Source organism: Hypomesus nipponensis, chromosome 27, assembly GCF_054491055.1.
Source record: "Hypomesus nipponensis isolate SF chromosome 27, ASM5449105v1, whole genome shotgun sequence".
In the NCBI taxonomy this organism is placed as follows: domain Eukaryota; kingdom Metazoa; phylum Chordata; class Actinopteri; order Osmeriformes; family Osmeridae; genus Hypomesus; species Hypomesus nipponensis.
The window spans coordinates 12,669,942-12,690,401 of NC_140387.1; the positions used below are offsets into that span (position 1 = coordinate 12,669,942).

General features: G+C 40.1%; 1 protein-coding gene across 3 annotated transcripts in view; it reads right to left on the reverse strand.

Moving 5' to 3' along the window:
• The window catches only part of chd1 (chromodomain helicase DNA binding protein 1), a 53,486-nt gene that overhangs the window by 17,424 nt on the left and 15,602 nt on the right, over positions 1-20,460 (reverse strand). For all 3 annotated transcript variants that reach the window (XR_014750912.1, XM_084694043.1, XM_084694044.1), the window contains exons 8-19: positions 18,686-18,911; positions 18,431-18,531; positions 18,110-18,288; positions 15,167-15,291; positions 14,811-15,027; positions 14,554-14,643; positions 12,818-13,008; positions 12,485-12,673; positions 12,077-12,239; positions 5,806-5,958; positions 4,133-4,204; positions 3,890-4,039 (exon numbers count right to left, since the gene is read on the reverse strand). Coding sequence is in view for 2 of the 3 variants with exons in the window: in XM_084694043.1 (XP_084550169.1) it covers positions 3,890-4,039; positions 4,133-4,204; positions 5,806-5,958; positions 12,077-12,239; positions 12,485-12,673; positions 12,818-13,008; positions 14,554-14,643; positions 14,811-15,027; positions 15,167-15,291; positions 18,110-18,288; positions 18,431-18,531; positions 18,686-18,911 (1,856 nt within the window). In the remaining variant the exon portion in view is untranslated. The remainder of the gene's footprint in view (positions 1-3,889; positions 4,040-4,132; positions 4,205-5,805; positions 5,959-12,076; positions 12,240-12,484; positions 12,674-12,817; positions 13,009-14,553; positions 14,644-14,810; positions 15,028-15,166; positions 15,292-18,109; positions 18,289-18,430; positions 18,532-18,685; positions 18,912-20,460) is intronic.

Consider the following 20,460-nt stretch of genomic DNA (forward strand, 5'->3'; position numbering starts at 1 on the left):
GTGCATTCTGCAATCTTTTTCCCTGCCATTCACGGATGCAATTTGCCTTTATCAGCAGATGTCAAAAGGGTTTCCTTGCACAATTCTGTCATTCAGAGAAAGGTTATATAGCCTAAATAAGGTATGTCTAGAAAAATATTCATAGTTTATATAGTCTATAAATTGCAAAATTATGACAAATGTATGTGAATTCTATGAAGTGCATTAGATTCACATGGGCGTTTGTATGTTGACTGGTAAGCACAATTCTTATGTCATGACATAGCAGGAACAATAATTTTAGTGATCGTAAAATGCAAGTGTGTTTTGTAAAGCGGATAAACACAACTAATAAATGCATTTTGAAAATTCAGACATAAGCGAAACAAATCAAATTATATGACTGATCATTTTCAACTATTTTTCTATATGGTAAGCTAAACCATTTATTAATATAATAATGTAGGCCTAATAAAAGGATATGACAGCATGGGCGAGAGCTGTTACTATTCATATGATCAACAATAATGTAACATGAAGGCTTGAAGTGTTCTTGAAGGCTTATAATTTATAATAATTTGAGACACGGATAGACTACAGGGCTCCGTGACTCCTCGATTCGGCCATTCACACATTGTCTCCACTCGCTTTGCACACGACTTCCTCCTTCACAATAGAAGTCCCCCTTTTCAAATTCCCGCCTAACATTATTACAGCCCACTAAATAAAATATTTTACAATAGCATTTCTGAAATATCAAGAGGTATAAATGCGTGAGTGAACATTTTACAACCTCTTACATCTGGTTGCAATAATGCCCATGTTTTGTACAAAGTACGTGAATAATACAATAAGCTAAATTACATTTATTCTTGAGCTGTAAGTAGGCCTATCAGAATGGAATGCTTGGAATGTTGGGTAACTGGATTTGAGTAAGCTAGACAACATTGGAAAAACCTGTTGAGACCAAATCCGTTGATACACTATTCGATCGATCATTAGAGGGGGGGGATGGGATATCGTACCTTTCAAACAACCTGAAAGATGCCTTTACAGATATCCTGTGCACAATGCAATACCTGAGATTAGTCTGTTTATTCTATTTTACATTTCGTCATTAGATGTAAAGGGAACAAAACGTAGGCTATTCCAAATTGTCTGTTAGGCTAGTTGTAGTAGATCGGCCACCTACTTGATTTATCAAATGCAACTTTCGTTTTATATGTGCTACTGCCTTTGCCCGCCATCCACACTTGAGTCCCAAATGTTACAGTAATAGCCTACATAAAACCAAAATACACATTCTCAACCAGTATGATATTATCCACTGCCTGTTTAAGGCTACACTGCCTGTCTTGTCATTTTGAAAGTTGTTAAATTAGGCTAAGCATCATAACCTAACATTAAATAAGTCTATAGCCTAAAATTTCCAAAAAAATTACATTCATTTTTGTAATACTTGGACCGTGTCCAGAAAATAAATAAAGAACATTACTCGTTTTGCCAGTATAACTGGATCTAATTAGACCATTGAATGTTTATGATGTCCCAGGTGCGTTTATACTTTTGACGGGACAACAACGTGATCTTGTTGTCAACTATAACATTTTGATAATGTTGGGCTACTATCGACCAACTGCAGTCAATCCCGCAATGCATTTGACATCTTTTAGCCTATAAATTACATTAGAGCTAGCAGGCATGCTGTTGGAAAAATTGAATATGTAACATATTTATCCTGTATAAGAATGATTCTGTGTTCAGTATTACTTGGGTGCAAAGAAAGGCCTAACCCCAAATCTGAGCTGTGAGTAAACATTCAAGACCCTTATCTTGGGGCTGAAGACTAGAAGATGTTGGGGGTTTGTTGGTTTTAATGAGATGCTGTGTGACAAGGACCAAGGTGGAGACGCAAGGTCTGGAGACCATCTGCTTGACACCTTTTGTGAAGGAGCTTTTACGACATCAGGAGATCCGGTTGTTGTTGTGTTTCAATCAGGGTTAATGTCGTAAACACGCTCGCACTCTAACACGCACGCACACATGCCCGCGCCAGGTCTATGCAAGGGAGCCAATGAAGAAGAGCCATGGAACATTTGCATGCCTTTGTCTTAACCAATGACTGTAAAGAGCGGTTCTGCTTAAATAGCTAGGTAGCGCAACATGCTAGCAGACAAACTTGTAGCACAATGGTGTGTGATGTTTTTGTCTCCTTGTGGGCCGGCCGCAAGTAATAAACTTTCTTAAACTTGTTCATCGACTGACTGTGCAATGCTTGATAGATTAATATTTCTGACACATGCATCATGTCAGGGGTAAAACAGGTGAGAAGGATACGGCAAACCCCCGACCCTCTAGGGGGGTCTGGGGGCATCCTCCCCTGGAAGGAAGTGTATCTGGTGCACTTTGAGAGCAAAACCTTAAGCTTGTTTTCCGACGGGAATTTCGTTCTGCAGTTTGGCTGTGTTCAACTTCAGTTCGGTTCAGTTGTCGACGGACTGCTCAGTGTTGCAGACTTTGAAAAAAAACCTCTCCCCACTCTGCCTCTGATTTGCTGTGAGGTTTAGGCATTAGGAGTGACGATTGGTTCCAGAGCCAGTTGTGAAGTTGCTAAGCACGGGTAAAATGCTGTGTTGGCCCCCCACCCCCAAATATTTTCTCATTGGATCTGCACAAATCACATAGGTTACCCATTTCGGTTTCACCTAAAGGTGAGGAGTTTGCATGCCTGAGCTAGACAACAAACGCTGTAATTAACTAATCACCGTCTATCAACACGGAAATAAATGACGGATTAAAAAAGGCAGGTTCATTTTCAGACAGTGCCTTTGCTCCATGCAAGAAGCGCCATCTAGAGACCATTTCGTGTCAGTAACAACATCGCTGTTTGACCCCTAACCGCGCTTCTAGTGTTAGGAGATAAGTTATCAGTTCATGAGAATGGATTTTTGCTGGAGAGATTACATTTGAAAAGTAGCTTTCAATGGTTATGGAAAATTTGATTAAACTTCCAAATCTTTTAACTATTTTGGGTGCAATACTTTTGACTTTGCAGTCACATGATGTGAATATGTAAAAACTAGGGCTGTCAAGCGATTAAAATATTTAATTGCAATTAATCGCATTATTTCATATGATTAAGCGCAAAATTATTCAATCTGTTAATTTTACCCTGATAAATGATCTTTTTCTGGAAATAACATTAAAAGGGTGTATTTAACTTCAGATAGGCCTAACTGGGTGATAATGTCCATATAATAAGTTCAAATGGAACACAACTTAAATTGTGAGGGAGTTTTATTCACTCACAAACTATACTGCTGTATAATAAACATCCACAAAATTAGATTTATTCTGGAATATAAAATACATTAAAGACATGTTGTCTCATAGCCTACTACGATATCCTGCTCCATAATATTCAAATCTCACTCAAACATACTTCATATACTTAAGCAACCACAGATTTACCTTAATATTGAACAATTTAGTTCTATCTTGTTGAACCCAGTCAGCTGCTCGCTTCTTTTGCGAGTGTTGTCTGCCATATATTCCCGAAGCGAACGCTGCTGCTGCTGCTGCTACCACTACTAACAGCTGTGTGCTTTACTTGCATGTGATAGTTTAGGCTGGAGGTACTCTGGTGATAACTAAACTGAGCCTGACAATCAGTACACACAGCGTTAGTTTTGTCAACCGCAACTTTTTGAAATGGAGCTTCCATCTAAAATCCCTCTCTCCATCATTCAGCTACCGTCGGCAGTTGAAATCATGTGACGTCAGGTGATTCTCAGGGTCAAAAAGAAACCTGCGTTAACGGCACAATTTGTTTTTGTCGCGTTAAAGTGATGTTGCGTTATTAACTTTGACAGCCATAGTAAAAACATAACTGGGTAAGTGGTCATATTACCTGTCTCTTCTGGCCAATCCTGTGAGCCCTGGCCTGTGCCTGCAGATCGTTCTGGGGGTTCCAGTCAGAATCAAAAATAACTACAGTGTCAGCAGATGCCAAGTTGATGCCAAGGCCTCCCGCTCGAGTTGACAACAGGAAGCAGAAGTCCTTAAAGACGAAGTAGGGTGGTTAATTATGTTTTTGTTTCATGATTCAACCATTGGTCCACTGAGGGATTTAAAACATGCAGCTAACACCTACCTCAGAGCCTTCTGCATTGAAATGGTCCAGAGCCTGCTTTCTCATTTCTCCCTTGATGGAGCCGTCCAATCTCTACACCACAGTAAAATACAGTCATAACTAAATAAATAAAAACATTCCAAGGTCCAATAAACTTACCAATGTTGATAGAAGTAACATATGACTTAAGAATCCTATTAGATTTGCCTGAAAACGCCTTAACAGCATACCCTAAGTAAATTGAAAGCAGTTCTTGAACCATTTGTTAGTATGTGCATATAAATGGTATATGCATATAAATGGTCTCTTTTGAAAGGTGACACTCCAAAGTTATTTCCCCTGTTGTCAGGACCCCTGTTAGTCCTACTGGTGTTGAGTAATAGACGCTTGAACACAAGGAAAGTGAAAGTTTCTATTTTGGCCTAGATTTTGTTTTGAAAACAGAAGCCTGAAGAGGCCGAGGTGGTAGGTATTAGCTGGAAGACAGAATTGGACCACAGCTTGAAGCCTTACCCAATTCAAGTTAAAAGTCTAACTTAATACCACAATATATACATATTTGACACATGTTTTAATAAGAGTACATCCAGGCGTTTTCTAAAAGGGTCTTTTGGAGACTCCAAAATGACCCTTTGTAACCTCGGTCAAATACTTAGGATAAAAAAAGTCTTATTTTTCATAATTGTTATCTCTAATGAAAGGTGGTACTTAGAACTATCATATATAATAGCTAAATCCCCCATTAGTATTACTGAAACACAAAAACTGAAGCATGAACACATTGGAGTGCTTTATCTGATTCCCAGGATTGATGCACAAGAAACACAGCTTGTGTCTATCTTTATTACGCCCCAGACTTTTCTTTTGAAGGCTCCACAGATACCTAGCATGTTGGGTATTAGCATTTTTCAGCATTTCCTTAGCTACAAGACTAACAAGCTAATTTCAGAGCCAGTCAAAGCGGGTTTGAGAAATGTGTTTAGAACAAGTGTGGAGGGGGCAGGACGCACAGACCTAGTTGGCTTTAGAGGGCTGTCAACAGGGCATGGAAGCTCCTATTGGGTCAAACAAGGTGTCAATCGAAAGGGCAGAGTGTAGCAGGCTTCTTTTCACTCAAATCATAAATAGCCAAATCACTTTTTATGTGAGCGATAGTGCGTGAGAGACAGCAAACAAATTGAATTGGCGAAGGCAGAATGAAGCAACAAGAACGTGGCTATGTGTGGATATAATTTGTTTGGACAAACTACTCAACATTGTTAGATAGTTTGGACCTTTGGGAATGTAACCAGGGATTTATTTGTGTACCTGGACCACGGTGAGTAGTAGTCGTTTGCTTTAGCTTTGTTTACATATTTGTGACTGGACAAAGACGTTGACTATGCTTGCTGTTGCGACTTGATCTTGAAATGGATTACAGCAATGCAAGCACGAGAATCGTTTTCCAATGATGTATGGCATGTGTAGCAGTCTAAAAATGTTTTAGTAGTGAGAGCGCAGTAACTTGGGCAGGGGGTGGGCTCGGTTCTGTCGCGCGGGCGGGATTGGACCGGAAACAGTTTAAATAAATACATGTGCATCGTAAGTTAAGAAACTAGATTGAGATAATAAGCGTAATTTGACATAACATTTCAGAGAGGGTGGGTATTGGAGTCTTCCTGTGGAATTGTGGGTAGTGTAGTGTGGACAATGACCTGGAAGAGGAACTGGCGGCTCTTCAGGTATTCGGCCAGGATGTCCAGCATCCGGACCATCTGGGAGAAGATGAGGACGCGGTGGCCACGCTCTCTCAGACGCAGCAGCAGCTTGTCCAGCAGCAGCAACTTCCCGCTGCTTCGGATGAGGTGCTGTAAAGGAGGGATAGCAAGGGAAGATAGTTTGAAAGCGGGAGAGAAAGTGTCAATGGCAAGAGGGGTGAGATAGAAGGAAAGAGTTAGAGTAGAACAGAATGAAGGGGATTTAAGAGGAAAGAAAGATTACCAAGTATTCCTGTCAAATCACATGTATCAAGAGAGTTCCTGGTGATGACATTGAGTTTCACGTTTTGTAAAACTTTCCCACACTGCTAGTTCGGCTTTGTTTGCACTCCAACATTCTCATAAGCACTGTGTTGAGTCTTCTATTGGATAGCATACGGCAGGGCTCGACATTAACTTTTTGAGGCACTTGTCCTTTGGACAAGTACATTAACGTTTCACATGTCCATACACAAAAGTCACTTGTCCGGGTAAAGATTTATCATTTTATAAAAAAATAATGATTGTGCTGACGTTTCCAGTTAGCTAGCGTCGGCAGTCATGTACCTCGCAAGCGTTAGCAGCATTTGTATTGGTTAAATGTACATAGTTAAATATCAGCTAATATTCAACTGTAAAGTAGGCTATACACCAGTGGTGATTTAACCCCCTTTTTGCTCAAGCACCCCTAAATATAAAAATATATGTATATAAATATAAATATATAATTCTTTATTAACATTTGATGCTGGTAGCTGGTAGAAAACATTTGTTGACAATCCAGCCTGAGTCAAAACTGGAGCTTTTTGGGCAGTCACATCAGCAGTGAATCATTGTGCAGGCCACAAAAAAAATCTTAAGACTATCGATATCAGACATAAATATCAGGCAGATTACATATCAGGCATAATGGAGATGAATGTACTGCCCAGTGTCAAGGACGAAATATGCTACTCTGACTCCGTTTACGGATGGGCGGGCTTCGTTTATGGTTCTCCGTAAGCTCTGGGTGCTGAAAACAACTGAAAACCTTAGGGAAACCGTCTGTTTGGAAATCGACGTCGTTGAGTGTTTATTTACCTAGGTTATCTAGAAGTCGGAGCAAATTTACAAAGTTTCATCAATAAAATACGCATATTTTCAGCAACTCGCACTACACAACAGAACACACATTCGTTTTAACGATGAATAAATAAGGTCATCGACAAAATTCTCAATGATCGCTAATCAATCGTCGATTAATTATGCCCATCCCTAGTTCACATGTGTCCGTTTTTGGGAAAATGGAGGACCCTAAATCGGCCTTCAGAAAGATTGGTCTCAGTCAAAGGCCATGATAATGACCCAAAACACACAGCTTAAAAGCACCCAAGAATAGATAAGAACCAAAAATGTGACAGTTTCTTAAGTGGCCCTTTGAGTCCTGATTTGAATCCTATCAAACATCTATAGAAAGACCTGAAACTTGCAGTCTGGAGAAGGCACCCATAAAACCTGAAACAACTGGAGCAGTTTGATCCGGGAGAGTGGGCCAAACTACCTGTTAACAGGTGCAGAAGTCTCATTGAGAGCTACAGAAAAGTTTTTATTGCAGTGATTGCCTCTAAAAGGTTGTGCAACTACATATTAGATTGAGGGTCCCATCATTTTTGTCCATACCACTTTCATTTGTTTTATTACTGACAATATTATGTTGGAAAACAAAATCAAAAGCAGAGTTTGATTTCCATTAAATATAGAATAAACAATGGTGATTGCCAATTACTTTAGTTATTTTCAAGTTAACTCAGACGAAATTCATGTTTTTTGTGGAAGATTCAGGGCTCTAGACTGCGACTCAATGGTTGCATTTCGCAATCATTTTTGGAGACTGTGCAAGCATCTTTTACAACTACTCGCATATGTGCAATCTGCAAAGTTGACAACAAAAATCTATGTTGAAAAACAAGGAGGGAGTGAGTCTGCCAGAGTTGGCCAACATGTGGGGGGGAAGATCCGTGAGTGATTATTCAACTGCTTGGGTAACATCATCTATACTTGTGCATTTTGCTTGGGTGTCTCGCAAAGGGAGTGATTGATGGCTAATATTAACTTTAACTCAGGAATGTAGCGTTGGATAGAACTGTGGACCGGTCAATGCATCAGCTAACAGGCACATACTACTGTGCAATTAGCTAGCATTTTGCAGAAAAATTTAAAAATGTGTCAGCCATAGCAGTTGTTTGCACTCGCACAAATGCTTCTGTAAGGAGTTGGAAAGACGGGAGGTTGGCAAACTTCTCCCTTTTGGCACACAGCTTTGTGCATTGTTTATTCAAGTAGGCATACAAAGACAATACTTTTTGAACAGAAAACGTAGCTAGCTACCCACAACGACGTAGCCCAGACCTAACTGCGCCCTTAAAGGTGCAGTGTCCACAAGAAGCTGTCCAGGGAATTATGTACAAGTAATCTGCTACAATCCCAAATAATATATTTAAAGGTCGCACAGATAACATTTCTGTAGCATATGCGACCAAAATGGTCACAATTTTGAGCCTTAAAAAAAAAAAAAAAAAACTAATACGAGTAAGACTTTTCTATGTCGAGTATGTGATCATTTTCGTTTTAAGAAATTGGCCTCTCCATGTGGTCATTTTATATAAACTATTTATTAGTGCTGTCAGTTTAACGCGTTATTAACGGCGTTAACGCAAACCCAAATTAACGGCGTCAATTATTTTATCGCGCGATTAACGCTCTTTTTGGCCTAGCAAACTTTGTAGTTTTTTTCACATGCTTTTGCAACAACTACCGACGTTAGAAAAACTACAACACCACATCGGATCTAGCTAGACCGGAAACAAAACAACAGGCACGCCAAACACTCGTTTGGCTTGCGAGCTGGCTAAAGAGTAGTAGCAGAGCCCGTTTACGGATATTAGACATTCTCTGGTAGTAGGCTACCGTTACGTTTTGAGTGGAGGACGAGCGCGAGATGCCGAAATGGATGCCAATAAGATTATGAATGGAAAGTTTGCTTTTAAAAAGTTGCCAAATGGTTCTATTGACAAGACAAGTCATCTGTGTGTTTTGTCGTTGTAAACTGAGCTATCATCGCAGCACGTCCAGTCTGAAATACCACTTGATGGCCAAGCACACAGCTGATGCGAATTCTCTGCCCCCTCGTCAAAGCCAGGCAATTGCAATGTTGTTTTCAATAAAAAAAATATTTGCACAAAGCAATCCGAACCACTTTTCTATGTTGATAAGAGCATTAAAATTTGAAAAAAGATTGGGACAAAAAGAAATCAGGGACATTTAGAATAGATCAAAATGTGCGATTAATCGCGATTAAATATTTTAATCGTTTGACAGCACTACTATTCATTCATTGAATTGAAAGAAAATGTGCCATATCGTGATGTGTATAGTTATCGGGATATGAAAGAAGATTTTGGTCTTATCGCACAAGCCCTACTGTGAATTAAAATTAAATGGCACATTATCAGTAATACATTTAAAATGGGGAAAATGTGAACAATTTTGTTGCAGGTCACTTTAAGGTGTGCGCCCCTAAATCTTTTACCTGTTCAGTTAGGGGCTACAGTGCTCCTGGTAAAATAAAAGTTAGTCTGGAGCCCTGGGAGGGGTATCAACAAATTTGAGCATGTCTGTACACTGACTCGTGAGAAAGAGAAGAAGCCGTTGCCAACTTGCCTACTACAACGTCTGTACTAGTGTTGTCACGATACCAAAATATTTACTTTGATACTAATACCAAATGTAGTATCCGGTACTCGATACTGAAACAATACTAATTATTTAATTGAAATTGAGAAATTTGACAATGGCCTATCGAAATGTAAACATAAATAAAATTGTATAAAATTACATAAATCAAATACAGCTCAACCTAGCGACAGGAAAAACATGGTTTCACGCACTCACGCGGAAGGGGGAACTGAATTCTCCAAACACCGGCCGCATGCCGCAGGGCACAGGCGTGACATCACACGCATGTCTGCTTTTCTTGAAGACACAGTAGCCTACAGTTTTTATCGCTGAGGTTCAACAGTTTTGGCGCATAAAAGTACCGTATTTTCTGGACTATAAGACAGACTTTTTTTCATAGTTTGGCAGGTCCTGCAACTTCTATAGCAAAATATATATAATTTAACATGTTTTTAAATGTTAATTCATTCTGACTGACATGAACCAACAAGTTCAACGGATTCAGTGATGTGGAATGAGATCGGGAGCTTGGTGAACTAGCTTACCGGTAAATTGCTTGTTGGACTTGCTTGCTTGTTATGTTAATTTAGCCTATTCAGCGTCTCAGGTATGTTCTTTATGCTATTGTGTAGTAAAATGACTTGCCTTTCCAGATTAAATGTCTGTTCTTGGCCCTTGGACTTTTAAATACATTTCGAAATAAATGCGACTTATAGTCCAGTGCAACTTAAATGTTTTTTTTCCTCTTCATGACGCATTTTTTGACTAATGGGACTTATAGCCCAATTATCACCCTACGTCACACAACTGTCAAGCAGGCTCAACTGCGCATGTCGGTTGCAAAAGACGAACTTCTCCCCGGACTATTACACTTGGAGTGTCGATCAGGTCATCATATTTCTCTGGCCACTGGATTGCAGGGCTTGCGATTAACTTTTTGAGGCTCTTGGCCTTTGGACAAATACATTTACGTTTCATTTGTCTATGCACAAAAGTCACTTGACCCCGATACTCTTAAATAGCCTGACAAAGTGATCAGGCAAAACTAGCCTGGCGAACGGAGGTCGCTTTCTCAAGCAATTGACGAAAGAAACAGGCTCGGTTAAAGAAATCCGAGAAGCTGGCTATCTTCATCAGGCTCGTATCTACATTAGGCAGTCCTCCCTGACGTTTCTGGTGAAGAATGGAGTGAAAAACAACATTGTGCACACTGCCAGTGAGCGAGTCTGACTAACGTCAAAACAGTGTAACGGGGACGCAGTCTCACTCAGATTGCCAGTTTAAACAAATAATCGGACCAGCTGGCTAAAAGCAGAAATTCCCACATCTCTTAAAAACTACCCTGCTAGACTTTAGATGTAGAATTGACTGTAAATCTATAAAATTATGAACTTTGTGACATGATGTGAAGACATGGTTGCCACTCAACTATGCGGTCTGTACCGGGCGACATTCTCACTCAAATTTCAGACTTTCGTGACCCAAATCAAAATTCTGATGTGACAGATCAATGGGTAATCGCTTTCTCTCTTAAAGGCTGTCCTCCTCAACCTTTTTGGTCTTTTTAAATCTAACTATTTGTATTATCCGTGTGGTCCTTTTGCCATTTAAAATGCTATCCTTTCCCGGTTTTCTGCAACCACATTGCGCGCGCATCCCGAATGTTTACAAACAAATAATTGGTCTATAATCCGGAACGATTTACAGTGCGTGTCCACTGCAGCGACGCAAATCGCTTGCCATCGCTCGCCTTCCCACAGTTCACCATGCTCGGGGGCGTTTCAAACGGATGAATGTAGAATGTAGTTCTCTAAAATCACTGTTGTAGTTGTCATGGCCAAGTGTGCAGACTTGGGTTTACAAAACTGCGTAATAGACATACACGTTGACATGTGTAAAAAACATTTTACTATATTCCTCAGTCTCTGCTAATCTGTCGATACGATAGTGAGTTCCAGCTGGGCTAGCTAGCTAGCTACTACAGAACAAATTTACGTAATGTCACTAGACTGAATTAGAAAGTACAAGCAACAACTACTTCAGCAACCTTGCGCCATGCATTGTTTTTTTTTATTATTAACATCTCTGTACAAATACAGCTTTGTAGCTATGTATCGTACAGGACTGGGTAAGCAGCCACACAAACGATTAGTTACTCCTCCACCTTTAAACCTAGAAAGCTAGAAATGTTTGCCATGGTTGCTACGTTACAAGAAACAAGAAAACACTCAGATTGGCCATCACTAGCGAAAATAGCTCCTCATTTGCATAAAGTTGGAAAATCTCAACTCTGTTGCGTCACGTCGCTACCCACAATGCACCACGCAAACGATTCGCCTGGCTCCATAGAAAATTAATGGAAAACATGTTGTCGCTTGCATCGCGTCGCTGCAGTGGACACGCACTGTTAGAGTCTGAAAAAATACGGTACCTGTTTTTCTTGTCAGTATAGTACTCTTTCTAAAAAGCCAGTATTTCAGTACGGTACCAGTATCATCGCACGCATTACACACACCTGTAAGGCCTCAGCTTTGTTGTAGCACTCATTGTCCTCTGGGGGCTTGATGAGGTAGCAGTGATTGCAGCACTTCTTAAGTTCCATCATGATGTTGAGAAAGCCAGAAGTGCTGCCCTTGGTGCCTTTACTGAGGGCCTTGTAGTTCCTCGTCAAGATCCACCTGGTAGGACACACACAAACAAAACCAGGTTAGAAGTGAAGATAAGGAAAATGTGTTTTTTCCATTTAGTAGATAAGCAACAATGTTATTTGTAAATGTTAAAGAACAGAGTCCATTCAGGTCTTTGTTCCCATCAAAACTGTGCCTATCTGCTCAGTAGAGCAGTTTATTGTGTTTAGTGTTTACTTCAGCGTTCCATAGTTTCTAGATCAATAGTGTTTTTTATTTAGCAGTGTCATTCTTACTTGTAGTATTGTTTCTGGATGGCGCTCATTTCCACTCGGAGGATCTGCTCCACCTTAGCAGGGAGAGACTTCTCCACATCCTTCTTGACTCGTCGCAGCAAGAAGGGCTCAAGCTCCTTATGCAGACTGGTGTAGCCCGAGTCCCTGCCTTTCCCATGCTCTTCCTCAAACAGCTCCCATGAGTGGAACCTGGGCACACACATGAAGAAACGATTATGAAGAGGATCAGAAACCTACTTAGGAACAGGGACAGCCCACTAAACTGAGCAGCAAGATAAGACTATAAATATGGCATGCCCCTCAAACACACATGCACAAAAACACATGACCTACTTCTCTGGCATGATGAAGTGCAGCAAGGACCAGAGCTCTTTGAGAGAGTTCTGCAGTGGTGTTCCTGTGATCAGAAGCCTGTGGTTGGACTTGAAGTCAATCATGGTCTTGTAGAGGAGAGAGTCATCGTTCTTTAAACGGTGGGCCTCGTCCACTCCAATAAAAGCCCAGTTCACGTTACCCAGGAATGACTGTAGGCAAACAAATAAATATTATATTAGGCAGTGTAAACCGGAATATATTTTGAGAATATACATGCGTGACACTACAGATGGATTACATTTGTATTACATTAAGTAACTAAAGTTATATCAAAACTTTTACATACAAGTTCAAGTCTTTTATTTGTCAGGTACACAAAACAACACAAGGTCAGACTGGGCACTCAAATTCTTAAGACAAGACAACGCAAGCACCTGGCATAACATAACATATAAGTACACAGAACATAATTTACATATAGGCTAAGCTTAAATAAGTGAAGCTTCCTAAATATACAGATAGCAATAAATAATCGAGTATACTAACCCTAATAATAAAACTTCCTAAATTACAGATAACAATAAATAATACACTATACTAACCCTAAATGCAAATAAAACCTATTTCAACCCTATAATCTATTCTAACCTAAGTGGAATACAGTACAATAGTGCAAAATAGCAGATCAGTGACTATGTCGATGACCATACAGGAGCCTGGTGGCGAGGTACAGTGAGGTACAGTAGTACAATGTTACTGATAGTGCAACCAGTAGCATACAAAAGAAGCTCAATTATTAAAACGAGAGCTCACTTAAAATACATTCCCTCAATCCACCATGCATTAGGGTTGGGTACCGGAATCCGGTGCTAATATGGCACCGGTACCTATATGACCAGGATGTACAGGACCCGATCAGAATGCAGATTTCAGTACCTCATTTTGATGTCACTTAGATACCTGAGCTGTCGATTGAAATATTTGCCCTCAGGTGCTCCGAAACGGATGTCAGAAGCATCATTACCGCACATGATAGATAGTTAAATTATACTGCATTCATGTATTGTCAAATTCCAGACTGAGAAAATTCACATGAATGCATGTCGGAACAACAAAACGTAAAGTTGAATAACATGGCAGACAACAGTGAAATTTCTTTCAAATAAATAAATGTTATTTCATATCATCCACCGTTGTTTTGTGGTTCCAAAACCATTTTAAAAGTATCGATTTTCTACCTGTATCGTAAAGACCCAAATGAAACCCAACCCATATATCATGCATATGATAAAAACATTTGGTGGGTATTCACTTGGTAAACGTTAAGAGACATCCAGATAAGAGACAACAACTATGTCTATACAAGCATGGGCATTGATGGAGGTGAAAACCATACCAGTGTTTCCCGTACATGGATTTATTTTTGGCGGCCCGCCACAATTAAATATTTACAGCCACAATTTTTTTTTTTTTTACTATTTAACATGGCAAAAAAAGTATTTAATTGTAGATGCGCTCAGCCCCTTCTTGTCCCGCTTGCTTTCTGTCTCTCTCACAACGGACCCGTCTGTGAATCAATGCGAGGGACGAACAGCTTTTTTGCACGCTTCTATTACTTTTTGAAAAACCTTATCTACACATCTAACTGATAGTAGGATATTACTATGACTGAGCACGTCATTTTGACCAATACTGGCTTCGCCCCTGCCTAACGCCACAAATATAATCACATTCTGTGGGAAACATGACCTTACCTTGTCTTTCAAGAGAATTTCATACGTTGTGAGAAGGATGTTTAGCTTCAGTCTCTTGTTCTGGACGTGCATCCATTCATGTGTTCTGATCTAATAGGGTGTGAAACAGAACAGGTATAGTGTCTGCACTTCTCAAGTTCCATTATCAAGCTCCCTGAAGGTGACCACCAATTATACACGACAAAAGGAAAAAATACTCAAACAAAACAATTACTAGCAAACACAAAAATAAATGAAACACGAGGGTTGTTCCATACCATGCCTCTGCTGCGAATGTCACCCAGGTAGACAACAATGTTCATGAGGGGGGCCCAGAGCTGCACCTCTCTCTGCCAGGACGTGAGAGTGGACAGAGGCACCACCAGCAGAAACGGCCCATATAGTTGGTGCTCATGAAACAGGTAGTTAAGAAAGCTGATGGTCTGGATGGTCTTGCCCAGGCCCATCTCGTCAGCCAGGATACAGCTGTTCCCTCTGGAGGAAGAGAACAGGAATACAAACTTCTATAAACCTTTTTTAAGCTTTAAAATGGGATGTTTAATAAATTGAAAAGATAGATATTTAGAAGTTATACTATACAAAGGAAAGGAAGAATAAGGAGGAGAGGACGTACTTGCACCAGGAGTGGGCCATCCAATTTAAGCTGTCTAGCTGGTAATCTCGGAGCTCCAGTCCATCACCTCCAATGTAAGACGGCTGCTTCTTCATGGGTACAAACCTGGGTCTCTGCTTCAGCACCTGTGGAAAGGACAGATGACAGGGAATCACATGACACTAAAAACATTTTCCAAGTTTAAAATAATAAATGTTTGATATGGATACCATACTGATCGGTCCGGAAATATTTGGTTGTGACACAATTATCATTTTGGCTCTGTACAACACCCTATTGGTTTGGAAATTAAACAACTGAGATGCAATTGAAGTGCAGACTTTCAGCTTTAATTTAGGGGGTTGAACACAAATATTGTGTAAAACATTTTGGAATTGCAACCATTTTTATACAGTCTCATTATTCCAGGGGCTCACATGGAATTTGACAAATTAACATAATCATAAATACAATTTTAATTTGTTATATTTTTTTGTATTGCGAAGGCATAATACATAAATAAAAAAAATATTGTCCATTATAAATGATGATACCGATAGTTTGGCTTACATCAGCCAATAATATTGGCTCGCCGATAAATCGGTCTCGCTTTACATCAAACAGACCCTGTGTTTTACAGATGTAGAATGCTTCGGATCATGAGCACTTCCAAGCCTTCTCCTTACTTTTTCTTCCCATCATTCTGGTACAGGTTGATCTTAGTTTCATCTGTCGAAACTAAGAATGCTGTTCCAAAACTGGGATGGCTTTTAAAAAATGTTTTTTGACATGTTTTTGACCTGGCCTTTTAATTCTGGAGACTTATAAATGGTTTGCACCTTGTGGTGAACCCTCTGTATTTGCTCTTGCTTTTCTCAGGTGTTTATGTTAGATTTGGATAATGATATGACAACCTCATGGAGTGTTCTTTCTGGATGTTGTGAAGGGGTTTTTCTTCACAAAGAAAAAGATCCTGCGATCATCACCAATGTTTTTTTCCTTGGACGTCCAGGCCTTTTTATGTTGCCGAGTTCACCAGTTTTTTTTTCTCACTGTTGATTTGGCCACTTGTTTGTCCTATTTCTCTAATGGAGTTTATTTTTTGCAGCCTAATGATGGCCTGTTTTACTTGCATTGAGAGCACCTTCGAACGCATGTTGTGGGTTCACAGCAAAAGCATCCAAATGCAAATTCCACACCTAGAATCAACTCCAGACCTTTTACCTGCTTAATTTATGAATAAATAATGAAAAGCCCACACCTGTCCATAAAACAGCTTTTGAGTCAATTGTCCAATTACTTTTGGTCCCTTGTAAAATACTTTTTTTTTTTTAAGGCGCTACATATTAAGGAGCTGTAATTCTTAAACCCCCCGTCTATTTGGATGTGAATACCCTGAAATTGAAGCTGAGAAACTGTAGCCTGGCTCTGCCCTCCTACGTACTTCTACTCAATTTTGATTTTGCCTCTGTACTGCGACTGGCCATGAGGTACGCAAGTCAGATGTCTCCGGTTAATTTTCTACCGGCCAATCAGCCAACAGAGGGAGTGGCGCTAGTTGTGTTGTAGTTCCGTAATGGCGGCTGAGATAGATGCGAGCGAAGCCATTCGGTCCGTTGTAGCAACGCTGCCAAATATCCATAAGCTAAAGCTGGAGCAAGAACAAGTTTTGCTGAGTTTTGTTGGAGGCCATGATGTTGTGGCCCTCCTCCCCACTGGGATTGGGAACAGTTTGATTTTCCAGCTACGGCAGCTACCCCTGTTACAGTAGTGGTGAAGGAAATGGCTAGGGCGAACGCTAGCGATTGGTTATGGCAGATCAGAGTGGCTCTGGGTAGATCCAATAGTTTTAAAACTTTTAAACTTCAACAGAGTACCCACCTACAAGGAAGTCAACGCTTGTCAATGGAGTGAGGCCAGACTCTGTGTACGAATGAATTGTACTACAGTCTGGTTAGGACCAGGCTAGAGAAACTGCACTTTAAACCCATATTCATTATTTAACTGTAACTTAAATATATATTTTGGTAATAAGCCAAAATTGCAAAACTTGTGTGCAAATATTTAAGGACCTAACTGTATGCACACAGGTCTGTCTAACTTTGTTACCACAGTCCTTATAATAATATTCTAAATAAATACTAGTGCCGTCAGTTAAGCGTGTTATTATCGGCGTTAACACAAACCCAAATTAACAGCATCAATTTTTTTATCGTGTGATTAACGCTCTTTTTGGCCTAGCAAACTTTGTAGTTTTTTTCACATTGTTGCAACAACTACTGACGTTAGAAAAACTACAGCACCACACCGGATCTATCTAGACCGGAAACAAAACAACAGGCCCGCCGCACCATAGCGCCGCACACACGTGTTCAGGCTTGCGAGCCTGCTAAAGAATAGTAGGCTAACGACACGTTCTGAGTGGATGGCAAACCCGAGACGCCGAAATGGATGCCAATAAGATTCTGAATTGAAAGTTTACTTTGAAAAGTTGCCTGTGTGTTTTGTCGTTGTGAACTGAGCTATCATCGCAGCACGTCCAGTCTGAAATACCACTTGATGGCCAAGCACATAGCTGATGAGAATTCTCCGCCCCCTCGTCAAAGCCAGGCGATTGAAATGTTGTTTTCAATAAAAAAAAAAATTAAAAAAATTGCACAAAGCAATCCAAACCACTTTTCCATTTTGATAAGAGCATTAAAATTTGAAAAAAGAATGGGTCCAAAAGAAATCAAGGAACATTTAGAATAGACTAGACAAAAATGTGCGATTTGTTGCAATTAATCGCGGGTTAACTATGACATTCATGCGATTAAATATTGTAATCGTTTGCCAGCACTATTAAATACTAATAAAATACTTATTTAGTCCTAAAATGACACCAAAACATTACTTCCAACCCTCCATTTCCTGTCAGTAAAACCATAACATACCCCAATGACAGTAATCCAACAAGCAATATACCTTGCAATCTCTGTAGGGAATGGTCTTGGACTGGTTCCGGCTCATGTAGTCGTCAATGCACTTCTGGAACTTTCTGCCTATAAGGGCTCCATCTTCCCAGCTGCACTCTGAGTAGGGCAGACCCTGCCACTTGCACAAGTAGTCTGGGTAGCCTGCTGCTGACTTCTGATTGGAATGACCTGTGTGGACAACAAAATAGGTTTTTGAAGTAATTTGACTGTGGACATGTGTAGTTGTTGTTTATCTGTCAGTTGGGTATACCATTTTTTTTCTATACTGAATCAAACATAAGATACATTATTTCTATATTTTTTCATTTACCAATGATTCTCTCTACTAGCTGATACTGTGAATGCAAGTCATCCATGAGCTCCTCTTGGCAATTGAAGTACTCCACATCTTCTGGCGAAGCCGCCTTGAGCCTGAAAGAAAACAGTATACCATCATGTCAAAAGCTTTGCAATGTTGGTGATGATAGTTAACATCTCCCAAGAAAGCTCTTACTGTTATCTAAACAGAGAACTTAAGTAGACATTTTCAGTTTAAGTTCATAATCCCACTGCCACACACACTTACCATTTCTTCTTCTCCTGATCCTTCTTCTTGAAGTTGTCCAGCTTCTTCATGCCCTTAACATTCTGCAGTTTGAGCGTGTCTTCCGTCTCCCAGGTGTTGTGGATGTGTGACCAGTTCTTCCACTTGATCAGGTATTGCGTCTCCCCGGCCTCCTTGTTTGGATTGAAATTCCCGTTGGGGTCCCCGTCAGCCTCCACCGCGTACACTGTTGTGGTGCCACCCGTTGCTCCAAGAGAAAAAATAACTTAAGTATGCCTCCTAGCTCATTCGGGTTGTCAAAAAAATTAATTCTCGGATCCTAATCAACATTAGGAATTTGTATTGGATTAGATACTAATAACAGTATTGATTAGGGATGGGCATTCGAATAAACTGTCTTAATCGATCGTCTAGAGAATTAACGATCGATTTTTGATTAATCATTAAAAATGTTATATTAAAATTCAGTATTTATAGGCTATATTAAAATGCAATGAAATAGAAAAAACAGCGTGTTTCCGCATTGAGATCTGTTTTACAAAAAGAACAACTCTTTCTGTACTCCTAGCAACCGAGCCAACAGCTAGAAGCCAGTGCTCAAGCACAATTGACCCTCGTTTTTTTCCGGCTAATTAACAAAGCTTCATGAAAACCATTGCCCTCAACAATACTTAAGGGTAGGATATCCATCTCGATGGACTTGCAGATCCATTGGGTAATTTTCTCTTTCTTTCACATGCACAGATACTGACTTTGGACTCACTATAAATTAGTACTTGCGCAGAAATTCAACAACAGAGTTGCACAGGTAGCTGCGAGCGAGCGCCTGGCACCCTCTCATTGGTTAAATCTGCTTGCGCAGTGAAATTCTGCAAGCACAGAATTTAGGTTCTGCTCGCGTAGCGGAATTTTGCTTGCAGTGAATTTCTGCTTAAGCGAGTCTAAATTACTTTTAACAGTTTGAGGGCGGAAACCTATGGAGGCACTGACACCCTTATGATTTGTCGCTTTCAACGCGACCACTACCACAGCAACATCCTTGTACCATGACAGCTTCCGTTACAGGAAGCACAGTGATAATATAGGCAGTGTTGCGCGTTCATTGAACACTTTCATTTTTATGAGAACGATAAACAAACAAAACTTAATGACAAATAATGAATTGAACGGTGAACACGTTCATATTATCTGAGGTCTAGCTTAAACGTTACGGAATGGTTTCCTTCTCGTAAGGAGAGACGCTGTCTAAAACGAATGCTTGCACCGTGTCATTGCTCAGTGCCCGTAAAATGTTCGCTGTGTAGCCTAACCTAAACCAACTAACTTAACTTTGCACTACGTTACCCATGATTCATTCCACACACATGTAGACCAGAGAAAAAAATAGAAAAAGTTTTCTATGGCTCTGATGTAGACCAAACAAGCAACGCTAGGTTGCTAGGTAACGGAAGCTAACTAAAGCTGGCTAGCTTCCGTTTTGGAAAAATAACTCACTCTGGTGGGAGCATAGACATATATCCTATGTCTATGGGTGGGAGCATTGGAAATATTCAGAACTCATGCATCTATGCACCATGACCGTGTGAATGCATAAATGGCACAAAGTGAATACAGGATACTACACCGGACAGTGGATGGAACAATGGCAGCGACACCTGAATATTTACATGTAGGCCTCAGTGATATTGATAAATAGGGCAAATAATTTAATTTGTCTAAATGTGCTGTAAATTGGGAAGATTGTGAGGCCAATACTATGACTAATCAAAACAAGAGCCAAGCATAACCTACAAAAT